Source organism: Cibotium barometz, chromosome 19 (assembly GCF_041138505.1).
Source record: "Cibotium barometz isolate CiBa-2024 chromosome 19, ASM4113850v1, whole genome shotgun sequence".
NCBI lineage: Eukaryota > Viridiplantae > Streptophyta > Polypodiopsida > Cyatheales > Cibotiaceae > Cibotium > Cibotium barometz.
In genome coordinates, this window is record NC_141064.1 from 33222474 (window position 1) to 33234954 (window position 12481).

General features: G+C 41.6%; 1 protein-coding gene across 2 annotated transcripts; it reads right to left on the bottom strand.

The window, feature by feature from the left end:
* Positions 1-8694: 8694 nt before the first annotated feature.
* LOC147628484 (uncharacterized) lies at positions 8695-12268 on the bottom strand. 2 transcript variants are annotated; one of them, XM_086813646.1, is made up of 10 exons: positions 10776-12268; positions 10564-10605; positions 10357-10459; positions 10191-10265; positions 9942-10086; positions 9797-9866; positions 9595-9660; positions 9373-9495; positions 9152-9284; positions 8695-9072 (listed from the first exon to the last, which is right to left on the bottom strand). In XM_086813646.1, exons 1-9 carry the CDS (start codon positions 11827-11829, stop codon positions 9184-9186), a joined length of 1779 nt encoding a protein of 592 aa, XP_086669772.1. In that variant the 5' UTR covers positions 11830-12268; the 3' UTR covers positions 8695-9072; positions 9152-9183. The 2 variants fall into 2 exon arrangements, with proteins under 2 accessions (XP_086669772.1, XP_086669773.1); XM_086813647.1 differs by lacking the exon at positions 10191-10265 and having other exon boundaries at positions 10776-12144.
* Positions 12269-12481: the final 213 nt, after the last annotated feature.

The window sequence follows — 12481 nt, forward strand, 5'->3', positions numbered from 1 at the left end:
CATCATTTCCCCAAGGTGGCAGAGGAAATCAAGGCCATGGAACCCCTATCCACCAAGGTGCAAGAGGCGGTGGGCGTGGCAGAGGCCGCGAAGGAGCAATTGCTAGGACTGCCGCTTGTATTATAAGTGAAGAACCGAATGGCTGAAGAAGAGCACGCCACCGTCCATGCGGCAGTAGAACACCAAGGTCTGAATAAACAATTTGGTGTAATCCAAACCCCAGCCATTTCAGTTTTTGATTGATGGTGGCAGTACCCATTCATTTCTTTCTCCTAGGTGTTTGCAAAAATTAAACTTGGGTCAAAAAACAGGTATAGAAGAATGACTGTAGAGTTAGCCAGTGAGAAAGAAGTAGTATCTCGCCACTCTATAGGAAACCTTGATTTTGAGCTGGGTAATGAGCGAACTCATGGCCACTTTAGAGTCTTGCCATTAGGAATTTATGATGGAATCCTTGGGATGGATTGGTTAATTGCAAACAAAGCTAGCATTCATTGTAACCAGGGGAGTATCACTTTTGAAAATGAGCATGGCCAAGTAATATCCGTTTAGGGGGTAACAGGAAAACCTAAATCTAGGGTAGTCAAGGCAAAACATAAATCTAGGGTAGTCAAGGCAAAACATCTTCTCAAGGGAACACGTAAGGGTCAGCAAGTTTTCTTAGTCAAGCTCAACAAAGCCATTGAACCTAGTAAGGAGACAGAACCCTCTTGGCTCCAAGAATTCTCTGACATTTTCCTTGACAAGCTTACAGGGCTACCGCCTCCTCGAGAAGTCGATCATGAAATCAAGGTGATCCCTGGAGCTCTCGACCCGTCTCAAAAATGCCCTATAAAATGTCCCTTCCTAAAGCCATTGAACTTAAAGAGCAACTTTCCCAACTCATTGAGCAAGGATTCGTACGCCCCAGTAGCTCTCCTTAGGGGGGCACCTGTTCTTTTCCAAAAAAAGAAGGACGGAACTCTCTGCCTCTGAATAGATTATCGAGGGCTAAATCAAGTCACTATCAAGAATAAGTATCCTATCCCTCGCATCGACGAACTTCTTGACAGGCTTCATGGGGCCAAAGTCTTCAAAAATAGATTTGAGGTCTGGTTACTATATCAGATCAAAGTCAAGGAAGCAGATATACCCAAGACAGCCTTCAATACCCGTTATGGCCACTATGAGTTTACTGTAATGTCATTCGGATTAACCAATGCTCCTGCAACCTTCAACCGCCTAATGCAAGATATATTCCGTCCTTACTTGGATGAATTTGTGCTTGTTTTTTTTAATGACATCTTAATCTACTCCAAATCAATGGAAGAGCATGAGGAGCATGTGGGTAGAGTTCTGCAATTGTTGTAAGAGCAAATGTACCTTCTTTACTCATCAAATTGAGTATCTTGGGTTCATCGTCTCCAAAGATGGCATTTCAGTAGACCTCGCCAAGGTCAAAGATATTCTGGAGTGGCCACCCCCTAAATCAGTTCGTGAAGTTCGTGGGTTTTTGGGAATCACGAGATGGTATAGGACTTTTATCAAAGATTATGCCTTGGTAGCTGCACCTTTGACGGATCTTCTTAAGAAGGATTGCAAAATAGTGTGGCTGCCAATCCACATCAAAATAACTTTGATCAGCTCAAGGTCATTATTACTTCTGCCCTAGTCCTGAAACTTCCTGATTTCACCAAGGAATTTGAAGTGGTTACTGATGCCAGTAGTCTAGCACTTGGTGGTGTCTTAGGCCAAGAAGGAAGACCAGTCGCTTATACTTCTCGCAAGCTGAAGCAATATGAAGCAAATTATGCCACCCATGATTTGGAGCTCTTAGCAGTTGTTCATTGCCTCAAATTATGAAGACATTATCTCTTGGGGGACAAATTCCAGCTTGTAAAACTGACCACAAAAGTCTGAAGTGGATCTTCACCCAGCCTAACCTCAACATGCGACAAAGGAGATGGATTGAAATTCTACAAGAATATGACTTCGACATCAAATTCCGCCCTAGGAAAGATAATGTTGTAGCAGATGCACTTAGCCGCAAATCTTTCTTAAGTGCAATTTCAATGCCAAATAATCCCATACTGGTCAAGGTGTGGAAGAAGTCTCATCTCATGATCCAGATTATCAGAGGATGATGAAGTTAGTAGAAGAAGGGGGAAATTTAGAGAAAGAGAAGAATCTAATCAAGGGATACTCCACTCATGAAGGAAGCCTCTACTTAATCATAGGCTATGTATCCCTAAGGATCTTGCTTTTTAAAGAAACTAATCCTCCATGAAGCTCATAATAGTCCTGCTGTGCAGGACACCCAGGCTATGCAAAAACATTAAATGCTGTAAGAAGGAGCTTTCATTGGGCAGGCTTGAAAAATGATGTCCTTCGGTACTTGAAGCAATGTCTCTCATGCCAAAAGATCAAAGCTGAAAGGGTCAAGATACCTGGGAAACTTTAACCCTTGGATATTCCCCAAATGAAGTGGGAGTGCATTAGTATGGATTTTGTCACATGTCTCCCCACTATTCAAGGAGGATATGACTCCATTCTGGTAGTAGTAGACTTACTTACCAAAGTAGCTCACCTTATACCAGCAAAGAAGACCTTCAAAGCTTCTGATGTTGCTCGAATATTCATCAAGGAAGTCCTCAAACTTCATGGTCTCCCAAAAAGGATAGTAAGTGACCGGGATTCTGACTTCACTTCAAAGTTCTGGCAGTCCTTATTTCAAGCCCTGGGAACTCAACTTTGCTTTAGCACAGCTTATCATCCAGAGACCGATGGCCAGACTGAGAGAGTCAATCAAGTAATTGAAGACATTCTCAAAGCATATTGTGGACGGGAACCAAGAAGGTGGATTCAATACCTTCCTCTAGTAGAATTTGCCTACAGTGCATCTTACAGCCCTAGGTATTGTGGCCCCTATACAGTTATCAAGTCTCTAGGTAAAAGTGCCTATAAACTCCAACTCCCAGTCCATATCAAAGTCCACAATGTATTTCATGTAAGTTTGTTAAAACCTTATATACCCAGTCTTGATCATATTCTTGATGATGAACAAGTTGTAATCCCTACTCAAGGAGTCCTTGAATTACAACCCAGTAGCATCATAGATTCTAGGGAAAGGCAACTTCGAAATAGAACTCTTGTAGAACATCTAGTACAGTGGAAAGATTATCCTGAAGAGGATGCAACTTGGGAAGATTAAGCTACACTCTTAAAGGATTATCCCCAATTCATGATGAGATGCGGACATCTCGATTTCTTTAAGGGGGGAAGGATGTAACAAACCCATCTTCACTAATAAAGAAATGTCCATGTAATAGATAAATTTATGAGTTTTTATGGTATAAAAATCAATGATTTTATTAAATGAGTCATTTCTACTTAGAATCTTCAAATTTTGAGCCCAAATTTGGAATCTGCGTGCAATTTTACCCTAATATAGGATTTTACAGCATCCAAAACGGACGCCAGATCAAGCTTATACGCAAATTTCATTCATTTTTAGTTAAAAAGCGATGACCTTTAAACCTTAATAAATGCACGACCGAGCGTCCGATTGACAAACGGTCTGCACCCCAACGACTAGGAGAACATCCCGGACAAAAAAAAAAATTCGCCCCCTCGAGACGGTCCGGCACGCAAATCAAGGTCGATGCCCCAAATTTGGGGATCCCGCGCCAAAATTTGGACCGTACACACTTACCAGGGTGCCCGTACGATGGCCACACAAGAACCAAGGGATGACCGCCCACTGTGTGGTCCACAGGTACTGCTACGTGGACACCCATGCTGCCCTTGACCAGATAAGGTACATGTGTACTACTCCTTTCCCTGTTAATCGACGCCGTACCTTTCCCCCTGAGCCATGCAAGCCACTGATCTACCGCCTTTACTGGTACACCATCCTTTCGTCCTTGCTTTGCGCAGCGCCCATACCTGTACCCCACAGTTATATAAACCCCGGGTGCTCCATGGGAAACATGCATTTCTGCGTAGCTTATGCTCTGCTGTGCCGCCGTCCGTACCGCCGTCTGTCCCTGTGCAGTGTACTTGCTGTAGTACAGCTGTCCCTTACAGCCACCCCTCTCTACACCCCCTCATTCGTCGCTTTTCAGATAAGGCAATTTTCCTCTATCCCCCTCTTGTTAGGAGGAGGCAGTGTCAACTCTTCCTCCCCCCCCGTGTGAAGAGACTTACAGCAGCCCTTCTCCCCTTCAGCAAAACGTTTTTGTGTTAAGGACATCTCACAATTCCCCACCCCCCCATTTGCGTGGACTTTAGCAACAGGTTTTAGCCTTAAGAGAGGGCTCATGCGCTGTGGTCTTTTGCTCATACGGTGAGCAAACGATCTCAGAATTGAGATCTGACTGGAGCGTTTCGACCGCGACAGCGATCCCTACAAGACGATGTCCAAGATGGCCCCTTCCCCGAAACGTCAGAATATTACCTCTCGGGAGGAGCGCGCAACAATGAGATTAGAGAAGATGCTCCCGATGCGGCTCCAACCCTCCCTTTACAAGTTCCTCAAGGAAACGGTGGCCAGGTTAGCTTGGTTATCTTTTAAAGAAGAGTTTTTTTTAAATATTAGTGTTAATAAATGTGTATCTTTTCCTTTTAAAATAATGACATAAAATTGTATGAAGTTACGAATTGAGTGATGATGTATTCAATGAATTGCATTGAAATTGTTATCTTTAAAGAGTGCAAGTTTTTCCTGGCTTTGACGCTAATTCCGTTCTGTGCTTGTGTAGTCGGGCGGCGTCATTAGCAAAGCCCGGGAATGGCCCAAGGTATCCCTCATACCATTGGGAGAATAAGGTTCGTCGATTGAGGTGAGAGATTATGATGCTGTCTAGTTCTGAGGGCCCAGGCTAGTGCGGTGAATAAGCCCACCCTAGTGTACAGACATCCCTCTGAGGGACGGGAGGATCGAGCGATGGAGTCTGAGAGGGCGATAGGCCGGCTTGAGTCCTCGCCCCACCAGCGGCGGCCGACGATGAGGTGTATGGTCCCGTAGGGTTTTGCCTAGCATGTAGAGGCTGGAAGGCCGAATTCTAGATCATCGGCAATATAAAGGAAAAGAATAAGAGAGCCGGTTTGGCTTGTATGGAATTGATTCATATATAAACTTTTTTTATAAATCTTGTCTTTGGCGTTATTGTATTGTGGAAAAAGACTGTTTTAACAAACCTTGTGAAAAGGGCCTTAATTAAGGAACATGTTTATTTATGTCAAACAGTGTGGTAGGATTAATTAGAAAACAAATTGACACGTGAGTAGGGTGGAAAGTGGGAGGATGGAATGCCCCGACGCGGCACCATCCTACGGACGGGTGGACCCGATTAGTCAGGTAGCTTTCCAACAGATTAAGTGAAAGCCCTACGTTAGATAAATAGGTTCTTGGGCAACTCTATTCTAGAAGACTAGGCCAGCGGTTATGCCTTGCATGGATGAGGAAAAAAGCGTTGCCTTTAGAAATCAAGTCTAGTAGTTGTCCAATTTATGATCAATTACCCTATGGGTGATTTGATTTTTAGAAGATCACGCTCCCCCTGCGGGATAGGACTAGGTCTTACCTATGAATCGTATCCTTGAATCTCTACATGGTCAAGGTGCGATAAATAGGAAATTTTCTCCAAGTTGAGACTTAGTGGACTATCTTAAGTGTTTCCCCTATTTTAGAAGGGGGGAACCTTACACATTGTAATCATAAAAGCAACGTATGTTATCAAAGAAGTCAATAAGAGAAACATGTAAATCGTTTTGTTGTGGGGATAATTATTTAAGAAAGTAGAAGCTTCAAAAGCCAAGAAGACAAGACAAATATTTTTTTCTTTAAGCAAAGCTCAACAAAGTATGTTGTTGAAAGTATCCATATTGCGTGGAAGCTCTTTACCAAAGTATACTATTTCTATTATCATTGTTTATCGAAGATGTTTTTTTGAAAGTTCATGCAATTAGGAATGTAAGGATTCAAAAAGCATCTTCAAGTTTTGAGAATTCAAGCTTGGCATTTAGTTCACATGAAACTCCACAACTTTGTTTCGTGCAATAATGGTTGGATAACTTTGTGATGTTGAATGGAGAAATAATTTGAGATTCTAGCTTTACTCATCAACCTGAGACTTTCACTAAGAAAGAAGTCTACAATTTTTACGTAGAATCATTTAAGGATACCTTAGAGAACACTCTCCCTCCCATCTTTCCTTCCTATTTGGAGGTAATACTTTTCACAATTAGAATTATAAATGTCTAATTTATGTAGAATTAAAGGCCCTTGAGAGAATGCAAAGACCAAAGAGTAGAGAGGGAAGTTGCAATGTTTTTGATCAATTTGTTCATGTGTGACCTACTAATAAAAAAGAAAAGTGCTTTCAATCTTCCAACAATATGTCAGCTTTTAGAAGAAGCTTATGTTCCTGATTTCATAATTAAAATTCTTTTAAGAACATATGATTTTCACTCTTTTGTAACAAGAGTAACCACATTTGTCTTTATATCTGCACAACTTAATGATCTTAGCTTTCAACATCAATTCAAGATGGAACAAGATTCTAGTGTGGACTTTAATTTGGGCAAAGAAGTACTCAAACTCTGAAAGTTTAAAGTTTGTTTTATGCATTCTTGAAAGTGAGGGTTTAAAGTTTGTTTTATGCATTCTTGAAAGCCGAATATGACAACCGAACAGATAGCGTAAAGTTCGTGCATTTGGATGCTCCAAATAATATTTTGAAATCTGAAAAGGAAAAATGTGATATTGACTACTTTAAGTGCCTTAAGAAATATAAGGAGCTAGTTTAGTGTACATGTGTTTTACTAGTTTATTATAATGGTAGGAATGTTTTTTTGAGCAACAAAGAGAACTCATTAGAAATATGGAAAATGGACATTTTGTGTGGTTTAAAAATGAGTTTCCTAGTAGCAGCAAAAACCTTGCTCCAAATAAGATTTTGAAATCTGAAAAGGAAAAATGTGATATTGACTACTTTAAATGCCTTAAGAAATATAAGGAGCCAGTTTAGTGTACATGTGTTTTACTAGTTTATTATAATGGTGGGACCGTTTTTTTGAGCAACAAAGAGAACTAGTAGCAACAAAAACCTTGCTCCAAATAAGATTTTGAAATTTGAAAAGGAAAAATGTGATATTGACTACTTTAAATGCCTTAAGAAATATAAGGAGCTAGTTTAGTGTACATGTGTTTTACTAGTTTATTATAATGGTAGGAATGTTTTTTTGAGCAACAAAGAGAACTCATTACAAATATGGAGAATGGACATTTTGTGTGGTTTAAAAATGAGTTTCCTAGTAGCAACAAAAACCTTACACTTCTTACTTCTAGCTAACAACCAAAAAAATGTATGTTAGTCCAAGAAAGACTTCAAAGCATCGTCAACAAGACAAAAATGTTAATGAATTGTGTGTAGATAACATGATTATCAATGGTAGTTGTGCCTTAGGTGATGAGATATGTTATTCATTTTGGAGAGCAAATATCACAAAAGAATAACATAGGTTGAAAATGATAATATATAGATGCAAAAAAGTAAAGAAACTTTCTTAATTACAAATGATGATGTTAAAGATAGCTTCTTTATTATTTATTCTAGCTTCTATTTTGTGACTTGAAAAAGTGATATAAATATACTATTTTTTTGTTAATAGATTGTGATAAAAAATTTAAGAATTGATATGTTTTTTAACTTTTTTTTTTCAAAAATACACTCATATCCCAAAAGCTTTTAAAATGAGATATTTTTCTTGCTTTTTAATGTAAAAAAACAAATATCGTTCATATGATTTAGTTGTCATTTTCAATAACTATGTATTCATTGAAGACAAATGAATGAATGACCTAAATGGACATCCTACATACAGACTATTGCAATAATGCGAAAGCTTAGTAAATAGGCCACCAAAATTTTCCTTTTCCATTAAATACATGTGAGTTTTTCAAGAATAAGAGTGGTTTTTATAAGGCTTTATTTAAGGATGCAATGATTAATGCTAAAAAAAGTCAAAATGATGACCCTTCTTGCCCTTTCTATTTGCATGCATTCACCCATGTCCTTTCTATTTAAGGTCTCACACTTCTTTGTAAAAAGCATCAAGGGCTCATTCTCTACGAGTAGAGAAAGAGTATTCCTCCTCGCATATCCACCTAAGTCCACCCGTGGACACTTAGACAAATACTCCTCCGCACATCCACCCAAGTCCAATGCGTGGACATTTAGACAAATACTCTTGTGTACTCCATTTCCATGGGTGTTTTGAAGTGCAAGCGATGACCCGATGCACAAAGAGAGAAAAGAAAGAAAGTAGAATAATCGTGAGACACAATACATAACTGACAATCTTGAGCTAACAAGACAAATGCACGAATGACCACCCCTCCCTACACCAGAGATTATTGCAATAATCAGAAACTTAGTACTAAGTACTAGCCAAAAGTACCAAAAACAATAGTAGGATCCAACAAGAAGAGGAGATCTAGGAACCCACAAGATCCAAAAGAGCAACCATGGCCAAGCCATTGATGCAAGAGTATAAACATGCCTATGAGATGCAATACATAACTGACATACTGGCTTCTCAAAAGTTCCCCTAGCAGGTTTGTTTCCCCTAACAGTGGTTCCCCTAGCAACCACTGTTGTGTCTGTAAAGATTCTGGAATTCATAGACATAACAAATAAGATCAAGTCAACATTTACAAAACTGCCTTGGGCTTCAACATTTGGAAAATTGAAACTGTTTTGAGGGACTTGCTATCCGAGACAAAAAGAAATGACCTCCTACTACAAGCATTTTTTCCCTGTTGGATATACAGAAACATATATTTCCAAGTTTGAATGAAGCTCACATGTTCCAGAGTTCTGAGATCACAAGTGTGTGAGTTCTGAGCTCAATGTGTTCAAGCTTCAAAACCTGAACCCCCATGGGCTCTTAAACAAGTCAAAAGTGCTGCCCCAAAAACCCTTCACCCTCAAACCCTCAAAAAGTTTTGAATGTCTGTGAGATAAACATTGTTGTAGATAGACCCAGACCCGCTAGGTTTTACCGCCTCGGCTACAGTCATGCCATCAGCTATACATTCAGAAGAGCATAATTAGAACATTACCCTACAATAGAGTTAAGTTGGGAAAGATTAAGTTAAGCTAGACACCTTTACGTCAAAGCCATGGAAGTTTACAGAGCTCATTCCAGTGGGTCTATCTGTGCTGAGAATGTTGGACCAATCTCTAGCCCACTTCTTATAACATGATGATAAGCTCGGAAGGCAACAAGAGCTACGAAGGCTGCACAAGAAAACCAACACATTATTCAGACAAACAAGTGGCAGAAGCCTCCTTTCGCATTCATGACATGTTATGAAAAAGAGCTTACCCCCGCAGACGCGAGTCGATACAGATGAAAAGTTCCATGCCACCACAAATGCTGCCAATAACACTGCTTTCTTATGACCACAAGCCCTCCATGTGGTCCGAGCCAAGTGTAACAGATTCCTGGCTGCAGCATCGCTCACCCATACATTCCCAACCACATTTTAGATGCCTTTGTGACTCAAGAGTACCGAATAGGGAGGAAATTTATGAAAACATGTCGTACCTTGCCCTTGAATCTGTTCATTGTAGCTTGAGTAACACTTTGGTACTGTGAAAAGGGCAAAGTAGGCTGGTGACAGCAAGCAACATGGAAAAACCTCAGTCACATGTCACTTGGACCTCACACCATCTCCAGCTATCCCAGCCTGGACCTTCATAAGACTATACTAGTCTTACAGCAAACCATTTTAGCAAGGATGACTTACCCATCCGTGCAAGGGTCCACAGATTCATCATAGACCCAACTTGAGCCAGAAACCAAAGAGCACCTGCCACCTGACCACAAATGGAAAAGTATGAGCTGCCCTCCAAGGCAGCATGTCATTTTTCAAACATGCTACACAGCACTACCTTCAGTGTCACCATGGGTTCTCCAGAGAAGAGCTCTCCTAGCTTTTGCAACATTATGTTGATAGGTGGCAACAGCACTCTAAGAAGTCTCAGAACATCTGCTTCAGTTAACACATGTATAGATGATAGAGAGGCCGGGGTTGCACTGCCAAAAGAGAGAACAAAAAGGGGATGATGTCAACTTAAACTCTAGAGACTCAAAAAGAACACTCAAAACTTCTCAAGATGGCTTGGCTCCGGGACTCTCACCCTCGTAGGAACGTGAGCTTGATAAACCTGGCTGCCAGGTAGAACAAAGCCACATATGCCATGACTGATATAGCACTAGTGGCATACAAGAAGTAACTGACATAAGACAGATTTTTAAAAGAAAAATAATAGCAACTTTGTATTGTGATGTTTTTCCTAACTCCACCTGAATTGCATGTCTTGTATCAGAGAAGCAGACATGATGCAGAAGCAACCCACTCCAAACAGTAATGCTGACCGTGGAATGTGTCTCCACATGATAATGTCCCCTGCATTAGCAATCTAAATGTCAAAGAGCTTGCATACAGAGCCTATCACAAATGCTGCTAGTCAAACAAATCTGCTGAAGAGCACAAAAGGGCATGGTTTATACCCATGAATTGCAGCCAATCTAAGCTCTCCATTTCCCTTGCCCCTGCACAGAACAAGTGCTAATAAGCAGTCGCTGCCTCACAACTCACAGACACCATATCCATCAACCTTATGATTTGGAAAACATACTAGTGACATAAGCTATATAAGAGAGAGAGAGAGAGAGAGAGAGAGAGAGAGAGAGAGAGAGATGTATGGGATTTGATAGCATACCTCTGCTAGCTCTTCTGGATGATGTTGATGGAGATGATGTTGCAGTTGAATAGCACTCTGCTCTGTGTGCAGAGGGGTGAAATTCAGGTGACTGCTGCTGATGCTGATGCAGTAGGGGGGACCTTTCGACAAAATGGATCTCTGTTGGGGATGGGGGCCCGACCATCACAGGGATGGGTTCTGAAGTTTTGTGTTTGTGTTGACGGGTGTGGGGACGGCTATGGCTGCGCCTAGTTGCTCTGTTGGCATCACCCATGCCCAGATCTGCATCAGGGAGGCCCCGAGGGCCTGCCTCAACCCTAGTCCTTCTGGTAGAGCTTCTGCTAGATTTGCGTTCATTAGAATTCTCGTGAGTTTCTTCTATGGTGGCAGCGGCAGCTGCAGCAGAAGAAGAAACCTTGCTTCTTCTTTGACTCTTGCTCCTCTCCAGCAGCACCCATTCTGATGAGCCAGAGTTTGCCATGTCTGCCCTCCTTGTGCTGCGCACAGGAGCAGGAGCTTCGTGATCCATGGCTGCCTCTGATGACCTTACTCTGCCTGATGGAAAGGGGCTCTTATGCCTCTGCTGCTGCTGACCCTGTGACTGTGTAATTTCCGATTTGCTCCTTGTCAATGGCGCAGGCGGAGCTTCATACTCCTCCCCCTCTTCTTCCTGATTCGAAACCCTAAAGGGCGTTTTCTGCACTTGAAAACTTAGGGATTCTTCCTGAAGGGAGAAGCTTTTCTGCATGTGGCTCACTCTTTGAATGGCCTCTTGGAAGTCCACCATAGCCAATGAGGCGGGTTCTGCTGCTACGGTTAATGTAGGGCTTCGCAGGGGGGACATGGATCGGGGGCTCTGAAGGGGTGTATTGCCTGCACGAGGGGTGCGCACTCTAGGGTAAGCATTAGGAGTTTGGGATTCGGAGAGAAAACTCATGGCTGCATTGCTGGTACCGCCTTCCAGCAGCTCTTCTCTCTGGAGCTTGTGGAGAAGCATGGAGGAGCTCATCACTTGCTTTGCAGCGGAAGCCAAGGGTGGGGGTGGGGAACCGCCTTCGCGTCCAGAACCCATGAGAAGGGTCAAGTAAAAGCCTTCACTTCCAGAAAGGATCTCTCTCTCTCTCTCTCTCTTTGCTTTCTTCTTACTTAACTCCTATATATGGGTGATACGGTGGTACACTAGCTGCGCTGTCTGTGCAATTGAGGGGACAAGCAAAGCCCACACTAAAAAACATGACTCTCTCTCTTCTCTTTTGCGTGAAGGATGAGCACTGCCAGGAATCACAAGAGGTTACTGACACAAAATAAGAGAGACAATAGAAGGCACGAGTGCGTGCTCCTACAATAATGAGGAGGGCGGTGTGGGTTTCTCTTCTTCTTGAAGTCCAACTTCCCAGGGCCAACACTACCTATATAGCATGTATGTAGAAACTAGAGAGCCGTTGAGGATGCGCAGCATGTATGTTTGACGACGATGATGATGAGGGGGGAATGATAACGGGGTTCGTCCTGTAGACTAAGGGTAAGGTAAGGCTATTTGAATTTTTGAACTGTTCACCTGCTTGTAACCGTTTCTTTGATCTGCCCATGTATGTAAGTATGTATGTATGTATACTTGCAAACGTGTGTATATATATCAGTGTTCGAAAAAAACTATTTTCCCAAAAAGTAAAAAACCTTCATCTAAAAATTGTGAAATTATTTATAAAGAAAATTTTCAAATT

Excerpts from the sequence above, each read along its gene's own strand:
- LOC147628484 (XM_086813646.1), bottom strand. The coding sequence starts at position 11,829 with ATGGGTTCTGGACGCGAAGGCGGTTCCCCACCCCCACCCTTGGCTTCC. Across the intron at positions 9,496-9,594 it reads TGAACAGATTCAAGGGCAAG|CCAGGAATCTGTTACACTTG; the intron begins GTACGACATGTT and ends GCGATGCTGCAG. Across the intron at positions 9,285-9,372 it reads ATCGACTCGCGTCTGCGGGG|CCTTCGTAGCTCTTGTTGCC; the intron begins GTAAGCTCTTTT and ends TTTCTTGTGCAG.